The sequence below is a fragment of the Mustela lutreola genome, chromosome 2, assembly GCF_030435805.1.
Source record: "Mustela lutreola isolate mMusLut2 chromosome 2, mMusLut2.pri, whole genome shotgun sequence".
Lineage (NCBI taxonomy): Eukaryota > Metazoa > Chordata > Mammalia > Carnivora > Mustelidae > Mustela > Mustela lutreola.
The window spans coordinates 32,822,101-32,840,438 of record NC_081291.1 but is presented as its reverse complement, the minus strand read 5'-3'; the positions used below and the strand labels follow the sequence as shown (position 1 = coordinate 32,840,438).

The window sequence follows — 18,338 nt, the reverse complement described above, 5'->3', positions numbered from 1 at the left end:
GGGAGGGAGGCGACAGCACAGTGGACGACCCGGCACAGAGCGCGGCGCACAGAGGCGAGGGCGAGGAAGCGCGAAAGAGCAGAGGGAGGAGAGAGGAGAGGGGTCAAGAGGCAGAAACTGGAAGCTCCGGGAAAGGGAGAGAACTTTCTCTACTCTCCCTCCCCAGCGCAGGGAGTCTCAGAAAAGCCGATCTGCACGAGGTGGCGGGGAGCGCGAGCGGCTGGCCCCGGAGCACCGGGCGCCTCTGACCTCCGCCTCCTGCAGCCAGCGGCCGGCTGCGAGACTCGCACGGGCAGCCGAGGAGGGGACTCCGTCTCGAAGGAGGCGGTCCCCACTCGCTTCGCTTTCTCCTCCCCTCTCCTCCCAGAGGCGGGCACCCGGGGTATTTGAGCGGCGGATGACCCGCGGCCCCCCCGCCTCCGCCCCCCAGCCCCCCATTCAAGAAGCCGCTCCGCTATCCCGGGCAGCACAGGGCGCCCGGCGCGCCTCGGAGCGCACGTTCCGCGCCTTCTCCTGCCGGCTCCCTGGACATTATGCGGCCGAGCAGCCGAGCCCCAGTCCTCCTCCTCCTCCTCCTCCGGCTCCTCCTGCGGCCCGAGCGGCTCAGCTCTCGGCAGGCGGCGGCGTTGCTCAGCCGAGCGCAGACGGGACCCTCGCGGCGAGACCTCAGCGACTCCTAAAGTCAAAAGTTGGCGGCGGGCGCCAGGCTCCGCGCGCTCACCGCGGCCGCAGCCTCGCGTCGCCGCCGCAGCCAAGCCGGGCAGGAGGGAGGGGGGGTGGGAGCCACGGGGGAGGGGTGGGGAGCACCATGCAGTTTGTATCCTGGGCCACACTGCTAACGTTCCTGGTGCGGGACCTGGCCGAGATGGGGAGCCCAGACGCCGCGGCCGCCGTGCGCAAGGACAGGCTGCACCCGAGGCAAGGTAATGAGGCTCCGGCCACCGCGACCCCTCCGCCCTAATCGCCACCTCCCCAGCTTCTGCGTCCGACAGCAGGCACCCCGCAGTGGAGGCCTCCGCTTTTCCTAGAAAGAATTATCTATGGCTCTACAACCTCTCCCTTTTTTAGGTCATTTCCAGCCAATTTCTAGAGAGAGCCGCTGTAGAACAAACTTAGTCTCCCCCAGCCCTCTTCGCTTGTAGTTTGATCTTTCCCCTTTCCCACCTCCGTGCCGCAAACTATAGTTACTTAGTAATTGGGGGTAGCAGATAGTGGCATGTTTTATTTGATTCAGGGTATTTGTCAGAATCTGAAATTATCTTACGTATTTTTGACTTTGTTCATTGCTTCCGAATGGTGTTTCCTCAGAGTCCAGCCTAGTTCTTGGCCGTTCCTGGCACATAGTACGTGCTCAATAAATATCTGTGCATTGGCTGAGGGTGAAGGCATTGGCTCAAATAGGCAAAATAACTGTTGGAAAATAACCCAGAACAAAGCCCTCTTCATTTTAAATTAAAACTTGGGGGGAACTGGTTTGCAGAAAATGGAATTATTGGTTCATGTGTCTCTGCTCTTCCCTGCAGTGAAATTATTAGAGACCCTGAGAGAATACGAAATCGCGTCTCCCATCCGAGTGAACGCTCTCGGAGAACCCTTTTCCACGAACGTGCACTTCAAAAGAAGGCGACGGAGCATTAAGGCTGCCTCCGACCCCTGGCCTGCCTTCGCTTCCTCCTCTACCTCTTCCCAGGAGCATTACCGCCTCTCTGCCTTCGGCCAGCAATTTCTATTTAATCTCACTGCCCATGCTGGATTTATCGCTCCAACGTTCACTGTCACCCTCTTTGGGACGCCCGGGGAGAATGAGACAAAGTTTTATTCCGAGGAGGAAACGGAGCTCAAGCATTGCTTTTACAAAGGCCATGTCAATACCAAGTCCGAGCACACGGCGGTCATCAACCTCTGCTCAGGAATGGTGAGTTGGTGCGCGCCACCCCCCTCCTTTCCCTCCTCTTCACCCCTTTCTGGAAGGCGTAACTGATTGCTCTCTAGCCTAAGACCCTCACTGTGCCGAGTTTCTACTTTGGCTTTAAATATCCGCTACCAGCTCGTATGCATCCTGAGGTTTGGGTGACAAGCCCAGTTCGTGTGCTTACACTGGGGAGAGGCAGACGCAGCCGCCCCCAGGGGGTTCGGAATGTTTTGGAGCTTTCTAGGTCCGAATTCAGGCTCCCCAGCGCTTTGCCCAACGCTAGTAGGCGGCTTGGAAGTCGGGTTTCCAAATTCCGAGAGTTGTCCTTTCCTGCAGCAAACCCTGCTGCCCAGGAGCGGAGCAGCTGAGCGTAGGGAGGACCCAACTCCTTATTGGAGCGTCTTGAGTCAGGGGTGTGGGCTGAGGATCCCCAGCCTCGGGTATGGGGAGTTCCTTCTCCGTGTCGTGGAGGGCGGTGCGTAATCTAGAGTCCGGGAGATTTCTCTGGGCCTTTTTTCACGCGCCAGAAACCCTGAGGCCGAACAAGATTGACAGGGAACAGGTCCGTCCCAGGAACGGAAGGGTGGGCCGAGGGCTCCGGGGGCGGGGAAGAGGGTGGAGCCTGCCTCCGACGCTTTGAATTTGGATAGAAACTGGGAGTGGGGGTGTGGCGCAGTCCGACTCTGCACCCTGCTGGCGGGGTGGCCCCAAGAAACAGAAATAGTGGGGGAGAGCCTGGAGAATCTGCCCGTATGAGACTTCGGTACTTCCGGGTTTTCTGCCAGCATATGGGGTTCCAGAGAATCGAAAAGACAGCGCTTACAATGCATGTTTCCCTGGAGAGGGAGGGCTAGTAGGCGCAGGCTGGCCACCTCCCTGCACTGCAAAATACGCACGTAGCAGGTTTTCCGAGCGGATACCTCGACCCTCTCCTGACCTACCCCTCCCCATTTGCTCTCCAGTTGGCCCCACAGGGCAACAGCTTTTTATCCACCACCCCCCCCCCCCAAACATTTGAAGACCTGCTGTAAAGTTCTGGCCAGAGGGAAAGCGGTCCTTGACTTTCCCAAACGATGTGCGTTGCTACCACGCGCGTGTGACGCAGAAACTTTCCCGGGTCAGGTTCTCCCAGCGCAACGCGCCGTGCGCTCTGCGCCCGGGTGATGCGTTTACTCTTCCCCTGAGGACCCACATTCCCTGTCACCTTCTCTAAGAGGGAGCACGGATACTTACCTGGGGCACTCGGTTGCCCCTTCTGTGCGCTGTTGGTAGATTCAGCGTCCCGGTCTAGATGTCGCATCCATCTCCACCGTCCTATGGAAGGGTGGGAAGAGTCTGGTGGGGAGCCAGGCAACCTTGAAGACTGCGGTGGGGAAGGTTTTAGCCTGCTGGGATACAGGCATGGGGATGAGCCCCTCCAGCCCCCAGCAAAGCGCCGGGAGCTGCGGCTCTTGGTTGAGCTTGTTTGGGGTGGGCGGAGACGGCAGTTTGACGCACGGGGGGGTAAGGGGGTGCTGTAGTGAGTCATCGCTGCCCCAAGACCTAGGGCCAAAGCGCAGGAATCTTTCCATTCTTCAAAAGGTTATGGCCAGAGTGGGCTTAGGTCAGGCATTGGAACCCAGGTCACCAGAGCACCCCTAGAAACTAAGATTGTAAACCCCAATTCCAGACCTTTAGGGATGGGGCAGGGATTGTACGTAAAGTTTGTAAACAACCTTTACTCCTCCTCCCTCCCCGCCTCCACAGCCCGCTGAATGGCCCTGGCAGTTGTATAAATACTTTGCTGGCAGGACCTTGATTTCATCTGGCAATTTTAGGTGGTAACTCGCCCGTGGGTATGCAAGTGGTAACTCTCTTGGGGGGCTTAGGGCCCGGGACTTAAGAATGATTGTATAGACCGTGAAAACCCCCTTCATATTGCATTAAATCTCTAATCTGCCTTTTCTGGTAGAGAAAGATCCAGAATACATCTTAAAGATAAGTGCACTGTGTGTTTCTGTCTTCAGCGCTTAATCGAGCTCCAATCTCATCAAGCTCAGCCCTTTCTCTTCCTCCTGGAATTTGTCTTTCTTCCCCGGACTTCCCACCACCATTTCTATAGCAGTAATATCATGAAGCTTCTAGTAGCCCACCCAGGAAATCTCTCACTCTTTATAAAGAGTGAATCTAAAAGTGCCAATCTGCACAACACACACACACACACACGCACGCACGCACGCACTCACACACCCCACCAGTTATCATTTTCCCCCGAATTCGATCTTAGATGTGTATCTCACCGGGTCTGAACAAGCCCTGCCCAAATTCTAGACCTCTTTACTTCTCTGCTCCTCTCTCATTTAGCGTTGTTTTCTAAGAAGTATTTCCATCTGGCTTCTCCCCCTTCAAGCACTCCTCTCTGGTCCCTGCCACACACCGCTAACAAATTAAAAGCTGCTAACAGATTAAGAGCCTGGTGCAAGATTATATGACTCCCCCGTTCACTCACCTTACCTAGTGGCTCCCCATTGCTCAAAGAACAACTACTAATTCCCTCCTCAGATGATTCAGACCATTTGTGATGTGCCCTCTCACGCCTTACACACCCGCACGCTACTCTCTTCTCTTGGGGTTTCCCTCCACCAATTCTGTGTATCAGTCAACCTGCTTTTGCTCCTTTCTCTGAATTTCCCTCCCACCCCAGTCCTACCTTATTGCCTTTGGGCTTTTGGGTTTACTTGGTCATCTCCCCCAGTATCACAGGCTCCAATCCTACCCCTCTTTTAACGTGTAGCTTACACAGCTTCTTCCCCAGGACATCTTGTCCTTCACAGACACTTGTACCTTTCCTATGATGCTTCGTATGCTCTCCCTTATATTATAGTTCTTGGTACTCAACTATCTAACCCTTTCCTTGGCAGCAGGGTCAGCATCAGAGCATTTATCTCCCATGTTGGAGCCTTGTGTATTATATTTAGTAACTATATTGGGATAAATGGACACTGTAACCAGGAAAAGATGACTCTTAGAGCGGACATTCATCAAACATCAAAGGTGTCTTCTGTGACTCGACAACAAAATTAATTTGGCATCATACAGATAACACTTATTGGACTCTTATGCAAAGCACTTTTTGTGTGCATTATCTCACCCCATCCCAATCCTCAAAACAACCCATTTTACAGATGAGGAAGGACTCTGAGGCGTAGAGAGTCAGAGGCTTGCTCCAGGTGTCCTGACTAGTAACTGGCAGAGCTGGAGTTCCTGTCTTTCTGACCCACGTTCCTAACCGGGGACCAGAGACTGGATCTGTGTTCCTAAAGAGACTTTGGAAGTTCTTTATAGAAAAGGTACTGGACTAACGTCAGGATACCTGGGTTCTAGATTCAGTACTGGCACCATTCAGCAGCTGCTTCTGTATCACGGAAGAGGGACTTTGGACAAGTCACTTCCTCCCTCTGGGCCTTAGTTTCCCCTTTTAGTAATGAAAGGTGCCAGATCACCATCAAAAGAGCTCCCAGGTTCTTTCCCAATGGTTATGTCTCTCTGGTAGATTGCACATGTGTAAGCTACTGCTCTGTGCCCTGAGAACACCCGAGTTGTATATTTAAAACAGAGAGAGGTGCCCAGAGCAGTCCTCCCTTTAAGCCGACAGCTCATGAATCACGCGGAAGGCTTTTGTAAGAATACAGATTCTAGACCTCACCCCTGGAAATTCCAGATCTGCAGGTATGGGGTAATGCCACAAATCCCATTTTTTTTTCCAAGTCCCCAGGCAATTTTGAAATTTAGATAGGTTTGGAAACCCCAGTGTCTTGGCCTTTTGCTTCCCAAACTTGATTGAGCCTCAGAATACCTTGGAGTGCTCATTGCTTGTCTCCCGGGCCCTACCTCCAGAGATGGGGATTCAGTAGACCAGATTTAGGGTGGAGCATGATTATGTGAATTTCTAACAAACTCCTAAGTGTTGCCAATACTACCTCTGCCATTCAAGGACTGTCACTTTCATTGTGTCTAGAGGAAGGTAAAAGGGCCCGGGTTTTTTTTTTTTTTTCTTTCTGTTGTTGTTTTTGTTTTGTTTTGTTTTTGTTTTTGTTTTTTAACAACACCATTGAAGAGCTTGATTTCTTCCTTTCAAGACTTACCACTGCAAGGCATGGACAACTTTTTAATGCTCTTGGAGATGTGGTTTGGGTGGCTCAACTTTGAGGCATAGTTTACCATCTTGTGGGTGTGTGGGAAGGGAAGAAGGAGCTACCCATTTCAGGGTGCTTAAACACATTCTGTCCTGGTGGTTAGAGGCTAACACAGCAACCAGAAAGCTGCTAAGGTGTTCTAATCCCTTACAAAGTGTCAATTTGCTAAGCACTTTCTGTGCATTATCTCATTTAGTCTGCACCATAAGCCTTTACAATAAGTCCTTTTGTCCCTGGTTGACAAATAAGGAAGCCAAAGCTCAGAGCAGTTAAGGACCTTGCCCAAAGTGGGCAGGTCAGTGTCCAGATTGGGATTGGAACCTAGGGCAGTCGGATTCCAAGCCTTGTACCATTTCACTCCCTACTGAAAGGGAAAGGGTGTGCAGAGACTCACCTGTCAGTGTCACTGGTGGGACCTCCTGGAGTGCCTGCGGTGGGTCTCCGCTTTCTGGATTTGAGTAATGATAAGGCTTCTGTGAATCAGCTTTTCCCTCTGGAGCTCACACTTGTCCCTGCATTTCCAGGCTATCTTCACACACAGAAACACTCTCTTGGAACAGCCTGTATAAGTGAGTATGACTAGAATTGAGTCACTGACAAGGATTTCTTAGAGACAGATTTGCATAGCAGGTGCCGTAACCTAGAGTCAGCTCAAGGAGAAGGTACCGTCCTGGGGGAGTGCAAATAAACTCCTTTCCCGAACAGGTGGGCAGAGAGTTCAGTGTTCAGCAGCCCTCACGGGAAGGGCTTGGGGGAAATACCACCCCCACTCCTTGGCAATGTTCCATTTTGTCCCCCTCCCTGTGGTTGAGTTCTGTTAAACCAACCTCTCATCCCTCTTCATCGGCAGCTGGGCACTTTCCGGTCCCATGATGGGGATTATTTTATTGAACCACTACTGTCCATGGACGAGCAAGAAGATGAAGATGAACAGAACAAACCGCACATCGTCTATCGGCACAGCACCCTGCACAGAGAGCCCTCAACGGGAAGGCGTGCATGTGACACCCCAGGTATTTCCTTCCTGCTCTGACAGAGCCCCCCAGCTCGGTGAGATGGGTCAGTGACAATACTACAAACACGTACCTCTTCCACAGGCTGCAAAGTGCTACCGTTCACATTGTCATTTACTCAGTCTTTGAGTGAGGTAGGTATTTCCTGTGGCACAGATGTGGAAGCTACAGAGAGGTTTAGTAACTTGTCCCAGGTTGCACAGCTACAAACCAACAAAGCCTCGATATGAGCTTATCTCACTCCAGGCTCCCAGTGGGCAAAGCTGCGTCTTGTTGAATTTGCTAATTGTTAGGATTCGGCTTCAATAGTCTCTTCAGGCTCTCACAACCATATCTTCAGTCAGCAATGGCTTATGTTCCCTGTGTGTCTTGGTGTTTTCTGTTCCTTTGGGATTTTTTTTTTTTTAACCAGGTAGGATTAACAAAAAGGTGAAATAGTCTCATAAACGGAACTCAGCAGAATCTCTTTGTGTTCATTGGGTTTTTTTCTAACCACATTGGTTATCAGTTTTAGTTGTTGTTCTAGACTTCAGGAAATAGCAGAATAGACGTGAGGATTGCGCTGTCAGGTTCTGTCACATGTGCCTGTGCCCACCCCTGGCTTTCCTTCCCTGCTGGCCACATTCCTTGAGGCTTTGTGCTAACACGTCTGGCCATTGTCAGGGCTGTGTCATTCTGGGCCCCTCAGAAAGCTTATGTTTGTGTATGTTTCTCAGTCTACGGCCTTGAGGCAACTTTCCACTGTCTTTGAAGCCTGGTTACTTTCTTTTTGATGACGGCTTGTCCCTAAAAAATTGTCCCTCAGTTTGGTCCTGTTTTAAGATGTTTGCTAAAATGCTCTTTTTTAATTCTAAAATAAGGATTATTAAAACTTTGTCCCTTTCCTTATTCTTCATTTTTAGAAGATGCTTCTCCAAATTAAATAACTTCTCAAGGTCTTTCTGGCATCTCCAAACAAGACCCGAATTCCAAACCAGCAGAGGGTTTCCTAAAATGTTTCCCAAATGATCGCTTGTTTCGTCTTACATCTGTATTAGGTCCTTCCTCTGATGGACTGTGGTGTCCTATCCCCTCCTGGAATTCTTTCTAAATAAAAGAAGATAACATGAGCTGCTTATAACCCAGAATAGCCAGGCCAGAGGGTGTAGCATTGTAGCCCATCTAGTGCCATGTTCCTCCTCCCAGGGCTGAATGGAATATAACTGAAATATGATGTCGGTTAGACTCATGAACGAGCCAAGGGGTGAGCTGGGCAGGGGGAGGGCTGAGGGAGCGGTGTACTCAGAAACCACAGTCCCAGCAGCTGGCCTGGCACCAAGACTGCCAGCTACCAGGCAGTGTAATGGCGAGATGCATATCCCATTTTTTTTGGCCCGTGCTAGTGAGAACATTGTCCTTTCCTTCTTGACTTCCCAAAGCTGAATCAGCAAATGCTTCTTTTATGTATGTGGATTAACCTATATATAGCATATGATAGAAAGGAAACGTGATTGCTTTCTTTCTATCTTATTAATGTATATTCAGAAGATACTCAAGTAAATAGTATGTTCGTTGATCAATTTATCGAACAACAGCACTTTGTGATAGTCTTCTGCCCTAAAGTGGCAGCAAACCAACATTTAAAAAACAAACAAACAAACAAACAAACAGGTCCTTCTCTATACTGGCAATGTGCAAAGCACTTTACCTACACGACTTTAGTGAATCCTCACCACAACCCTGGAGGGTTGGTACCGCTCTTACTCCATCATACCCAGCAGGGAAGCAGAGAGAAGCACCTTGCCGCAGACCTTCCAGCTACTCTATGATGACAGCCCATGTTTGTCTTATCCCATGGTCCATTTTCTCTGTGCAGTTGTGATGTGTATGTGTGCGTGCGTTGCGTGTGACAGGGAGAGAGAGAGAGGGAAGTCTTACTTCGTGCTCTCATTCAAAAAGTCCTTAAAGTTCATTTGTTAGAAATTAGTTACCTAAGTCAATCGACATTTGATTTTCTGGGCCAGAGGACAAGTCACTGTCAAGTCCTGTTAAAAACACAAAGAAGAGGGACTATGAAAAGGAGAAGTTGGAGGACAACAGAAGATGCTTTAATTTTTCAAAAAAAAAGTTATTTGGGTTCGTCCTTCTTGGCATTGGGGCCTTTCTGTGTCACCGTCAAAAATCACTTGTGCCAGCTCTCAGTTTTTTTTTCGGGTGTGTCCTTGCCCATGACCAGTCTGGCCGCCCTTCACCCCATGAGTTGGGTCAAGAGCCCAGTGGTCTTGATCGGCTCGTGCAAGGGTCGCTGCTGGACTCTGCCACTCTGGTTTCTCTCTTCCAGCTGCTTCTGTACCCCTTCTTTGAATACAGATGCAGGAGGCTCAGAACAGTTGGAAAGAACTTTGGGATATGGCAAAATTCACCAGCAGCCATTACAGGGACGGACCAGCAGGTCACAGAAGCATCCAAAACCAGGTAGCCTGTGCACAGGGAAAGAAAGTAGGTGGTGGCGGTGGTGGGGGGTGCTGCAGAGAGAAGCCCCTCTAGCCAGAGCAGAAAATATCCTCTACAAATATTAATCCAGTCAGCTTTAGGGATTTCCCCCTACAGCAGTGGTTGGTAGCCAAGGGTAAACTTTAGAAGCATCCTGGGAGCCTCATAAAAACACTGGTTCTTTAAACACACACACACACACACACACACACACACACACACACATACACCACACACACAGACATACACCCTCTATCTCAAGCTAGTGAGAGGAAGCAAGAATTGGTGTGTTTACTGAGTGCCCCATGTAATCCAGAAGTTCAACTAAATGTGAGCCTCTCTGCTAATAATCACTACCCATGACCTGCCACTTGCCTTGCCGTGGACTTGGCATTCTTCGTCACCGTTTTCTATGGCTTATGGGCTGACAGAAGATTTTCTGGAGGAAACTGTAGTCGTTAGCTCTAGGCCAACAGGCTTATTCTGTACAGATGAGCAAACTATAGTTCTGGGACATTAGGTTGCTTATTTCCAGGAGTGACCAGCTGTATATTCAACACCAGCCCTTCAGAGTTTAAGATCACCCTATCCTAGGAGCACAGCCCCACAAGCCCACTTCTGAGCTGGGTATAATCCTTAGTTGCTAGATAATAAGATCCTGCCCCACACCAGACACTGTGGCTGTTAGTACTCTTGCCTTTTGATGGAGTCCTGCTCATTTCTGACTCTTGATGTATGTCTCATTTTCAAAAGCAGATTCTGAGATAACTTATATTCAAATGACAGGTACAGAAGGAGTTTTATGTAATAAAAATTGTGTGGGTTTAGAAAGGAGGCAATGATTTAATTTATTCATTCATATATGCATTCAGCCATGGTGTATTTCCGAACTCCTCTGTGCTGTGAGGATAAAACCAAGAACCTTCTTTATTCCTGTCAGCTATGTGACCTCAAGCGCATTTAGAGCATAAAGTAAGAATAACACATGCCTTTCAAGGGTGTCGTTATGACTAAATGAGTATGAAATAATGAAAGCTCCCAGGACAGTGTTTAGCAGATGGTAGACAATCACTGAATGGGAGATTAAAAAGAAGAATCGTGAAAATAGAAATTGAAACAACACCGCAAGTGAAAGGAAAACTCAATGCCAAAACCCAAAGCTCATCGGGTCTCCTCTGCTTAACTTAGAGCTTGTTGGTAACCAGCTCATAAAGGGCTTATGGGACTTGGACAGGGTCACCCTGCCAGCAAGTTATGGGGCCAAGAGCCCCCTCCTCTGTGTTTATTTTTTCTGTACCTAATGTAGCATTTTTAAAAAATTTCATTTCTTGGAAGTTTCTCTTGGCCCAGTGGCTGCGTCTCTCTTTTGCCATCGTCTGTTGTGTCTGCGTGTGTGCATTTGGGCCAGCTAGGTGGATCTGCATTTATTCGTGATTTTCATCCTGTTTGTAAGTTCTTCAGGATTCAGGATGGGGGGTGGGGCATCTTCTCCCCGCTGCCCCTTCACCCCCCACATGCACGTCTTACTCCTCTGTCCCCTGCGGATTAGGTCCTCAGCAGAGCCCATTGAGCTGCCTGGGGGGGACCAGGTGCCAGGCGTAGGGGAGTCATTCAGGAAAGTTTATTGCTTTTATAAGCCACTTCCTGCTGGTCCTTCACAGTGCATTTCCAGATGAAACCCCAAGTTCTGTCTCACAGACACTCTCTGTTTGACCCTGAATTTTGCACAAGAGGATTTAGTTGTTCTTATCAGCGAGATAGACGAGCTTCCTGTTAGGTGAGGGAGAGAAAGGCCAACAGAAGGCTGTTTTGTTTGTCTGGGCTGAAAAGGCAGTGTTTTTCCATTACTAGAATGCTTCTCTCACCTTCCCATCTCAACACGAGCTGCTGGTTTTTTGTTTTATTTAAGGCGTTTAAGAGTCGATGCCCCTCCTAAGGAAAGAGTTGGACAATTGTGTGAAGACATTTGTGTGAGAATACTCAGTAGGGTGGTATTTATCATAGCAAAAGGCTGGAAGTGACCCAAGTGTCCCTCAGTAGGAGGAGAGACCAGTAATTTATGTTGGGTGGATTCCTATGCAGCCATCAAAAATGATCGTACATACAAATTTACGTCAACACTGACATATATGTGTCCCTCAAGCAGACAAGCCGGTCATGAACAAGTATATATGGTATGATCTCATTTTTTAAAAATGATAGCTGTGTGGTGGTACACGTGTGTTGAAAGAAAAAATTTGAAGCAGTATGTATGGAAATATTAAAAAGGGATGATTTCTGGTCAACAGGAACATAGGCAACATTTATCTTTTTATTTTATGTTCTTAGAGTTTTGCCACAATTCTATAATTTTTCGATCATCAGAAAATACAGATAAAAAGAAGTAGGGCTACTGGAATACAGTGACTTTGTAGCCCCATGGCAGTTGTGACCAGCGACCAGCAGCTAAGCCATGAGACCATGCATTTTTTTTTTAAATTTTTTTGGAATGAAACAGTCACTGTAACCAGACAGATAAGAATCCTGCTTTGTATCTGCTTCTTTGGGACAGTGGGGCTGGGCACAGCCGAGGCTCCATCTCAACCCTGCTCAGTTGCCTTGTGTATGATGCACTGACCCTGGGATTACCATGGTTAGTCTCCATTAGGCATGAGGCCCTGGAGACTCTGTCTGTGAGAGTATATTATCCCTTGGTTGGACTCCCACGGATGTGACTGTCGTGAAGTCTGGAAAATACAAGATGATAGTTAAAGACATTCTTTGCTGGGTCTTCTGTGTATCATGAGTCACTGGGCTGCACATTTTCCATACATTATCATTTATAATCTGCTCAACAATGCTCTAGGGTACAGTATTATTACCCTGGTTTTACATTTGAGAAAATTACAGCTCAAAGAGGCTGAACAACTTATCCAAAGTCACACAGCTAATAGGAAGTGTGGCTGACACTTCAACTGGGATCTGATTCCTATGTGCTGCCCTGTGGCCTGACTCCACGGAGAACACAAATGTGAGCCGCCATCTAGAAAATCCTTCTCCCTTGGATTTTCATTGATTTAATGGAGGCCCTCGATGCTATCAACAATAGGTCTCATTTGTCCAGCACGCATTGGGAGGCAGGCACTCTTCCAAGGGCTTTATGTGGACTGTATATTTTAATGTTTACCTCTACCTACATTTTGCCATCGGCAGAGAAGTCCATCAAGTTGGCTTGCCCAAGGACACAAACCTCGATGACATCCCAATTTCCACAACCTTTTTGTCCTGGTCTACTCAGAGGGTTTGTTTGCTCTGGACTTTGTTGATTCGTTTGCTTTCAGCTGTGGTTTGTTCTCATGGGGAGGATTTCTCGTAGGCTTGTGGACAGTTTGATTGGATTGGAGGAGGGCTGCCTGGTGCCTAGAATTCCCACCAAGACCCTAATGACTTGCTGAGGCCTGGCGTCTCTCCCCAGGCCTCTGTTGAAGAGTATACTTGTTACACATTAACCTCTGGGATCCCGTTAATAATTTAGCATAGATTAGCTGATTAGATTAGCGGCCAATAGTTGGGCCCAAATGGAGTGAGAGACGGAGCAGCGAAGGTCTGTCCTTCGCGAAGACCTGTGGGGGGCGGGGGGCGGGGGTTGGGGGGTGGGTAATAAACTATGCTGGGGCGGCTGGAGGGTTCCAGGCTGTGCCAGAAGCTTTAGCTGACCTCATGGTCCTGCCTGGGCCCAAGAAGGTCAGTGGTTGTTGGCTAATTAGTTACTTCTGTGAGAAGCCAGCCTGCCTACACCTTCCCACACACACTTTCTGGGTCTTCACATCCTTTTCCCATAGCCGTTCAGCCTGTGAGACAGGCAGCATTGAAAGAGTCATGTGCTGGGCCGTGTGGAAGCCCATGGTGGGTTCTTCTGTTTACTCCGGCAAGAGCTTTTTGGGAGGACGACGCTCCAGTGTTTCCCATTTACAAATAAGAAAGCTCAACTGGGAAAGGTGAATGAACGTGTCCATGGTGGGTTGGGGAAACAGCCAGCCCTCAAACCCAGTGTTGACTGGAATCTTTAAAGATAGTTTCCACCATTTGGGATTACTTGTTTTGGCTTCACGTCCTGTCACGCACCCCTGTTTGTTCCCCATCAGTCTTTATACCTTTTTTTCTCTTTTTTTTAAGTTCTTCGGTGACTGTATTTAATAAATAGTCAACATAGGCAACTCCAAGGAGATTACTGTTTTGAACACCTGAATTCTTGAGCCTGTTTCCTCAGCTTTATCTTCTTTGTGGCATTTATGTAAAAACATGCCTTTTTTTAAAACCTCAGCATTAATAGTGCAATACTACAGCAAAAAAAATGGAGAGTAGAAAAGAAATTTCTAATACAGGAACTGTTGTTTTTTCTTTTTTCATCTGTGCTCATTTATGTGCTTAACTTTTTTTCATCATGTCTTTAAAAATGCATGTTATTGAAGACCGGTTTTCAGCACCCGTACATACGTAGAGGCAACAGTAAGATGAACCCCCCATAAAGAGACCATCTACACTAATGGTAGCAGAGACTTTTCCATGTTTGCTTTTTTATTTTTTCTTTTTGCCAGAGTATTTGAAAGTAAATGCAGGTATTGTGACATTTCCTGTCTAAATGTTCCCATTTACATCTCTGAAAAATGAGGGTATTTTCTTATGTAACCGTAATGCAAATATATCATGCTGATATATATCAGCGGTAATTGCTCCATCTAACCCACACAGTATGTATGTTAAAATTTTCCTGATTGTCCCTGCAACAGTAAAGTCCATTTGGTTAGATTGTGATCAAAACATGATCTACATGTGGCAATTGGCTGTTCTCTCTCTAATTTTTTTTTTAAGATTTTATTTATTTATTTGACAGACAGAGATCACAAGTAGGCAGAGGCAGGCAGAGAGAGAGGAGGAAGCAGGGTCCCCGCTGAGCTTGGAGGCTGATGCGGGGCTCGATCCCAAGACCTGAGCTGAAGACAGAGGCTTAACCCACTGAGCCACCTAGGCGCCCCACTCTCTAATTTTTTTTTAAAGATTTTATTTATTTAACAGAGAGAGAGTGTGTGCATGGGCAGAGGGAGAGGGAGAAGCAGACTCCCTGGTGATCAGGAAGCCCGATGTGGGGCTCAATCCCAGGACCCCAGGATCATGACCTGAGCCAAAGGCAGACGCTTAACTGACTGAGCCATCCAGGTGCCCCAGCTGTTCTGTCTCTTAAATAACTTCTCACTTGGTGGCCAGTGTCGTGCTTGTTAAATTATTGTTTTCCTTCCAGTTTAGGTTTGCTCCCCACGGTCTTTTTTTCCCCTTTCCACTTCTTTTTTACTGGTTGATTCATCTTTATTGTTGTAAGGTCAGGCCACCTTTGCCGCCATCTGGAAGAGCGGGGTCAGGCCTAAACCCAGAGCAGGTACCAAGAACAAAGCTACCGGGAATGAGCCACATATCAGAGTTATTTCATTGAGCCCAAAAAAGAGTGGTTAGGCTGTTTTTTGACCTTTTATCTGGAGTACCTTGATAAACCTCTTTCTTCCTTTGTTTTCTTGTTTTTTGTTTTTAATCTACCCATAGAAAGAGTGTCAGTATACAGTATTTACTAAGACTGCTTTATCTACTATTCAAGGATTTCACTCACCTGTGTTTTGAAGCCCCTGAGAGTCAGTTTGCAATTGGGAATTGTAAAGTGACAAGTTAGGTTTGGGCCTGGAATTAGGACTCCCTGACATATGACGAGCTTTCCTTCCTCCTCCCTGGAGCACTTTCTGTAAAGCTTCTGGATTCAGAGATACCATGAGGGCTCCCTGCTTTACTTTGAGCCCCAAATCAGGGCCTTTCCAGGGTCACCTGTCCTCAGTCCTGGTTGTTCCTATCACTTTGCTTCAGACTTTGAGAAGGAACAACATCAAGCCAGGGGAAAATGTTGGTAAAATACTTCCTTATGTGTTGATTCCCATTCCTCACGGGACATTAGTATCAGAGCAGCGTCTTGAAAATGCAGTTGGCTTGTGGTATGTGGAGAAAAGTTCAAACAGACGGCTTTGGCCTTAGAAATTCTCTGTGGTGATTATTTTTTTCCACAAATCTTTTCACTTTCTATTACTATTTACTATTTACCTATTTCTATTACTATTATTATTACACTACTTCTAGTGTTTTCTTTCCATTTTTCTATTGGGTATAAGTTATCTGCAGCAGCAGTCATTCTTCCTGATACACGGCTCTGCAAGTTTGAGTAAATACTTATGGTCATGTGACTATCACCACGGTTCAGAGAGTCATTCCTGGTGTCCGTGGTAGTCTACCACCTGCTTTCTGTCTCTGCGGTTTGGGCTTTTCCAGAAGGATCATCCAGAATCATCCAGAATCATCCAGTCTAGTGCATTGAAGGACCATCCACTGTGTGGCCTTTGTCGGCAGTCTATCTTTTATTTATTGCTGAGTAGTGCCCCACTGTATGGGTAGACAAGACTTTGTTTCTTCATTACCCGGTTGAGGGACAAATTTTTTGGCAGCTACACTATAGCTCGCCACTATAACCATTTGCTATGGGTTGTTGGGTGAACAGAAGTGTGTTTGTTTTCATTGGGTAAATACCCAGAAGCGAGATTGCTAGTTTATAAAGTAAGCGTATGTTTAATTTTGTAAGAAATTGTCCATCTCCTTTTCAGAGTGGCCGTACCACTTTGCAGTGCTCCTAGCAGGGTATGAATCCAAGTTTCACTTGGTATTGCCAGTATTTGGTGTGCTTTTGTTTTTTTAACTTTTTGCCACTCTAATAGGTGTGAGGTGCTATCTCATTTGGATTTCCTAATGACCAATGATGGGAGCATCTCTTCATATGCTTGTTTGCCATCCATGTATCTTCGTGAAGTGTCTCAGCAATTCTTTTACCCATTAAAAAACATGGGAATGCTTATTTTCTCATTATTGAAGTTGGAGAGCACTTTATATATTCAGGATACGAGCCCCTTATCAGATATTTGGTTTGCCAATATTTTGCCAGTATTTTCTCCGAGTCTGTGGTTTGTCTTTTCATTCTGTTAATTTGCACACACTTCTTTCATACGTGGCTTCTATACTCTATTGCATGTATTTGTGTACTGTGGATGTCCTGCTGTCCTAGGATGGCATTGCAGGAGATAGGAAGAATTACAGTGTAGAGTTTGTCTGAGACACAGGTGCAGAGAGATGGGCCAGGAGAGGCTTATTTAGAACTCTTTATTCAGAGCCATTTTCTTTGCCAAAAGAAAGGGATGCTGCTGCTGTGTTTATTGCTGGTTGGTATCTAGAAATACAACTTGCAATTTCAAGCCAGCGTACTCTATGGTGGGAATGTGTTTTCTTGACTCACGGGTGAAAAGAGTTACAGAGGGAGCCTTGGATACTCAGAGCAACTGTTCTTTGGCACATGTGTACGTGCAGGGAGAGAAAGCCAAAGGGTAGCGAGAGAGACATAGATATAGAAGAAGTTAGTAGTGTGAGATTCAGCCCCCTATGACCACACGCTTCTAGGGGACATGAAAATGGGACACATGACTCCTTTAGTCCAAAGTTCCTGTTCTGTGCTCTGGGGGCAATATAAGGCTTTTCCAGAGATAACTGATTGTATGCTCTGTTTTTTTTCTCTTTGAAACCACTGTCCTTATTCTCACATCTGTGCTATTCCATGGTAACAAGTTAGATTAAAGAGAATGGGAATGGGAATGGGTCTCAGTAACTATGATCTGTATCAGCAGGTCCAAAAGAGAAAATTTGCAGTGGATAATGAAGGCACCCCACCCCCCACAGCTCCCTTCCCATTACTGAAAATCAGCTGCCACCCACCTCTTTTCTGTGGGTCTCTCTCTGCTCTGGGGTTATGCTGTCTCCTTCTACCCTCCCACCCAGCCCCCTGTTTTGGTTATTTCTTTTGATACCTTCTTTTAGAACGGTAATGGCCAAGAGAGGTAGGCTTGACCCCATTTTGAATCTTAGGACCTCCTTTTTCGGCGCTGTTCAGTTTCATCTTGTGAAAGACAAGAACTCATAAAATTTTAATACTGGAAGGAACTTTAGAGAGAACTTCTTTTCCAGTCCCTCTTTTTATGGATCAGAGGATCGAGGCTGAGCATTTTTTAAGGGATTCATCATCTCGGTGCCAGGGTGAAGGAAGACGTGGACCCTGAATGCAGGCTCCTTATTTCCCCATCCTGTGCGCTTCCCAAGCTGCAAATCCAGGAGAGGCTGTCCGCAGAAGCAGTGACGGTGTTTCCCAAGTGCAATCACATGAGTTGTGGCAGTGCTGCTGGATTGATTTTATGTGTAAGGATAAAGAATAAATTAGTGAGGTCCTTTAAGAAGCTGGTTGCATGCCACCAAGAAAAGCATCAGGCTTTTAATTCATTTAGGGGATTGAAGTCATCCCAGCAACAGCTGAACTTAAAGGAACAAAATGTCTGAGCTAGGCCCGCTTCCTGGTGCCGCAGGAAGGTGGCCTGTGGCTGGAAAGCATTCCTAGGGGTTCCCCCCTTGTGATCAGATTGGAATATGTCCCTGTGACCCCTCATTTCCGTGGTGGCTGAAACACGGATGTGAGGACAGGAACGGATTTGTACTAGAGGCTGCGGCGCGTAAACTAGCCCTTAGTCGTGTGTAAACTGGGAGACGTGTATCAAAGGAATGTGGGAGATAGGCTCCCGCCTAGTTGCTTAGAAGCCTTCTTAAAGAGCTCCAGCAACAACTGCTCTTTAATCTCTGATATGGGAGTGATACCTCGGACCCCCC

General features: G+C 47.4%; 1 protein-coding gene and 1 long non-coding RNA gene across 6 annotated transcripts in view; one reads left to right on the top strand and one right to left on the bottom strand.

Annotated features, from left to right (window-relative positions):
* Positions 1–3,408, bottom strand: part of LOC131824101 (uncharacterized) — a 162,032-nt gene extending 158,624 nt beyond the window's left edge. Inside the window, exon 1 of the long non-coding RNA XR_009350746.1 lies at positions 3,146–3,408. This is a non-coding gene — a long non-coding RNA (uncharacterized LOC131824101). The remainder of the gene's footprint in view (positions 1–3,145) is intronic.
* ADAMTS9 (ADAM metallopeptidase with thrombospondin type 1 motif 9) overlaps positions 406–18,338 on the top strand; it is a 164,176-nt gene continuing 146,243 nt past the window's right edge. For all 5 annotated transcript variants that reach the window (XM_059161434.1, XM_059161432.1, XM_059161433.1 and 2 more), the window contains exons 1-3: positions 406–923; positions 1,524–1,915; positions 6,938–7,100. In XM_059161434.1, coding sequence (XP_059017417.1) covers positions 809–923; positions 1,524–1,915; positions 6,938–7,100 — 670 coding nt within the window. In that variant the 5' untranslated portion in view covers positions 406–808. The remainder of the gene's footprint in view (positions 924–1,523; positions 1,916–6,937; positions 7,101–18,338) is intronic.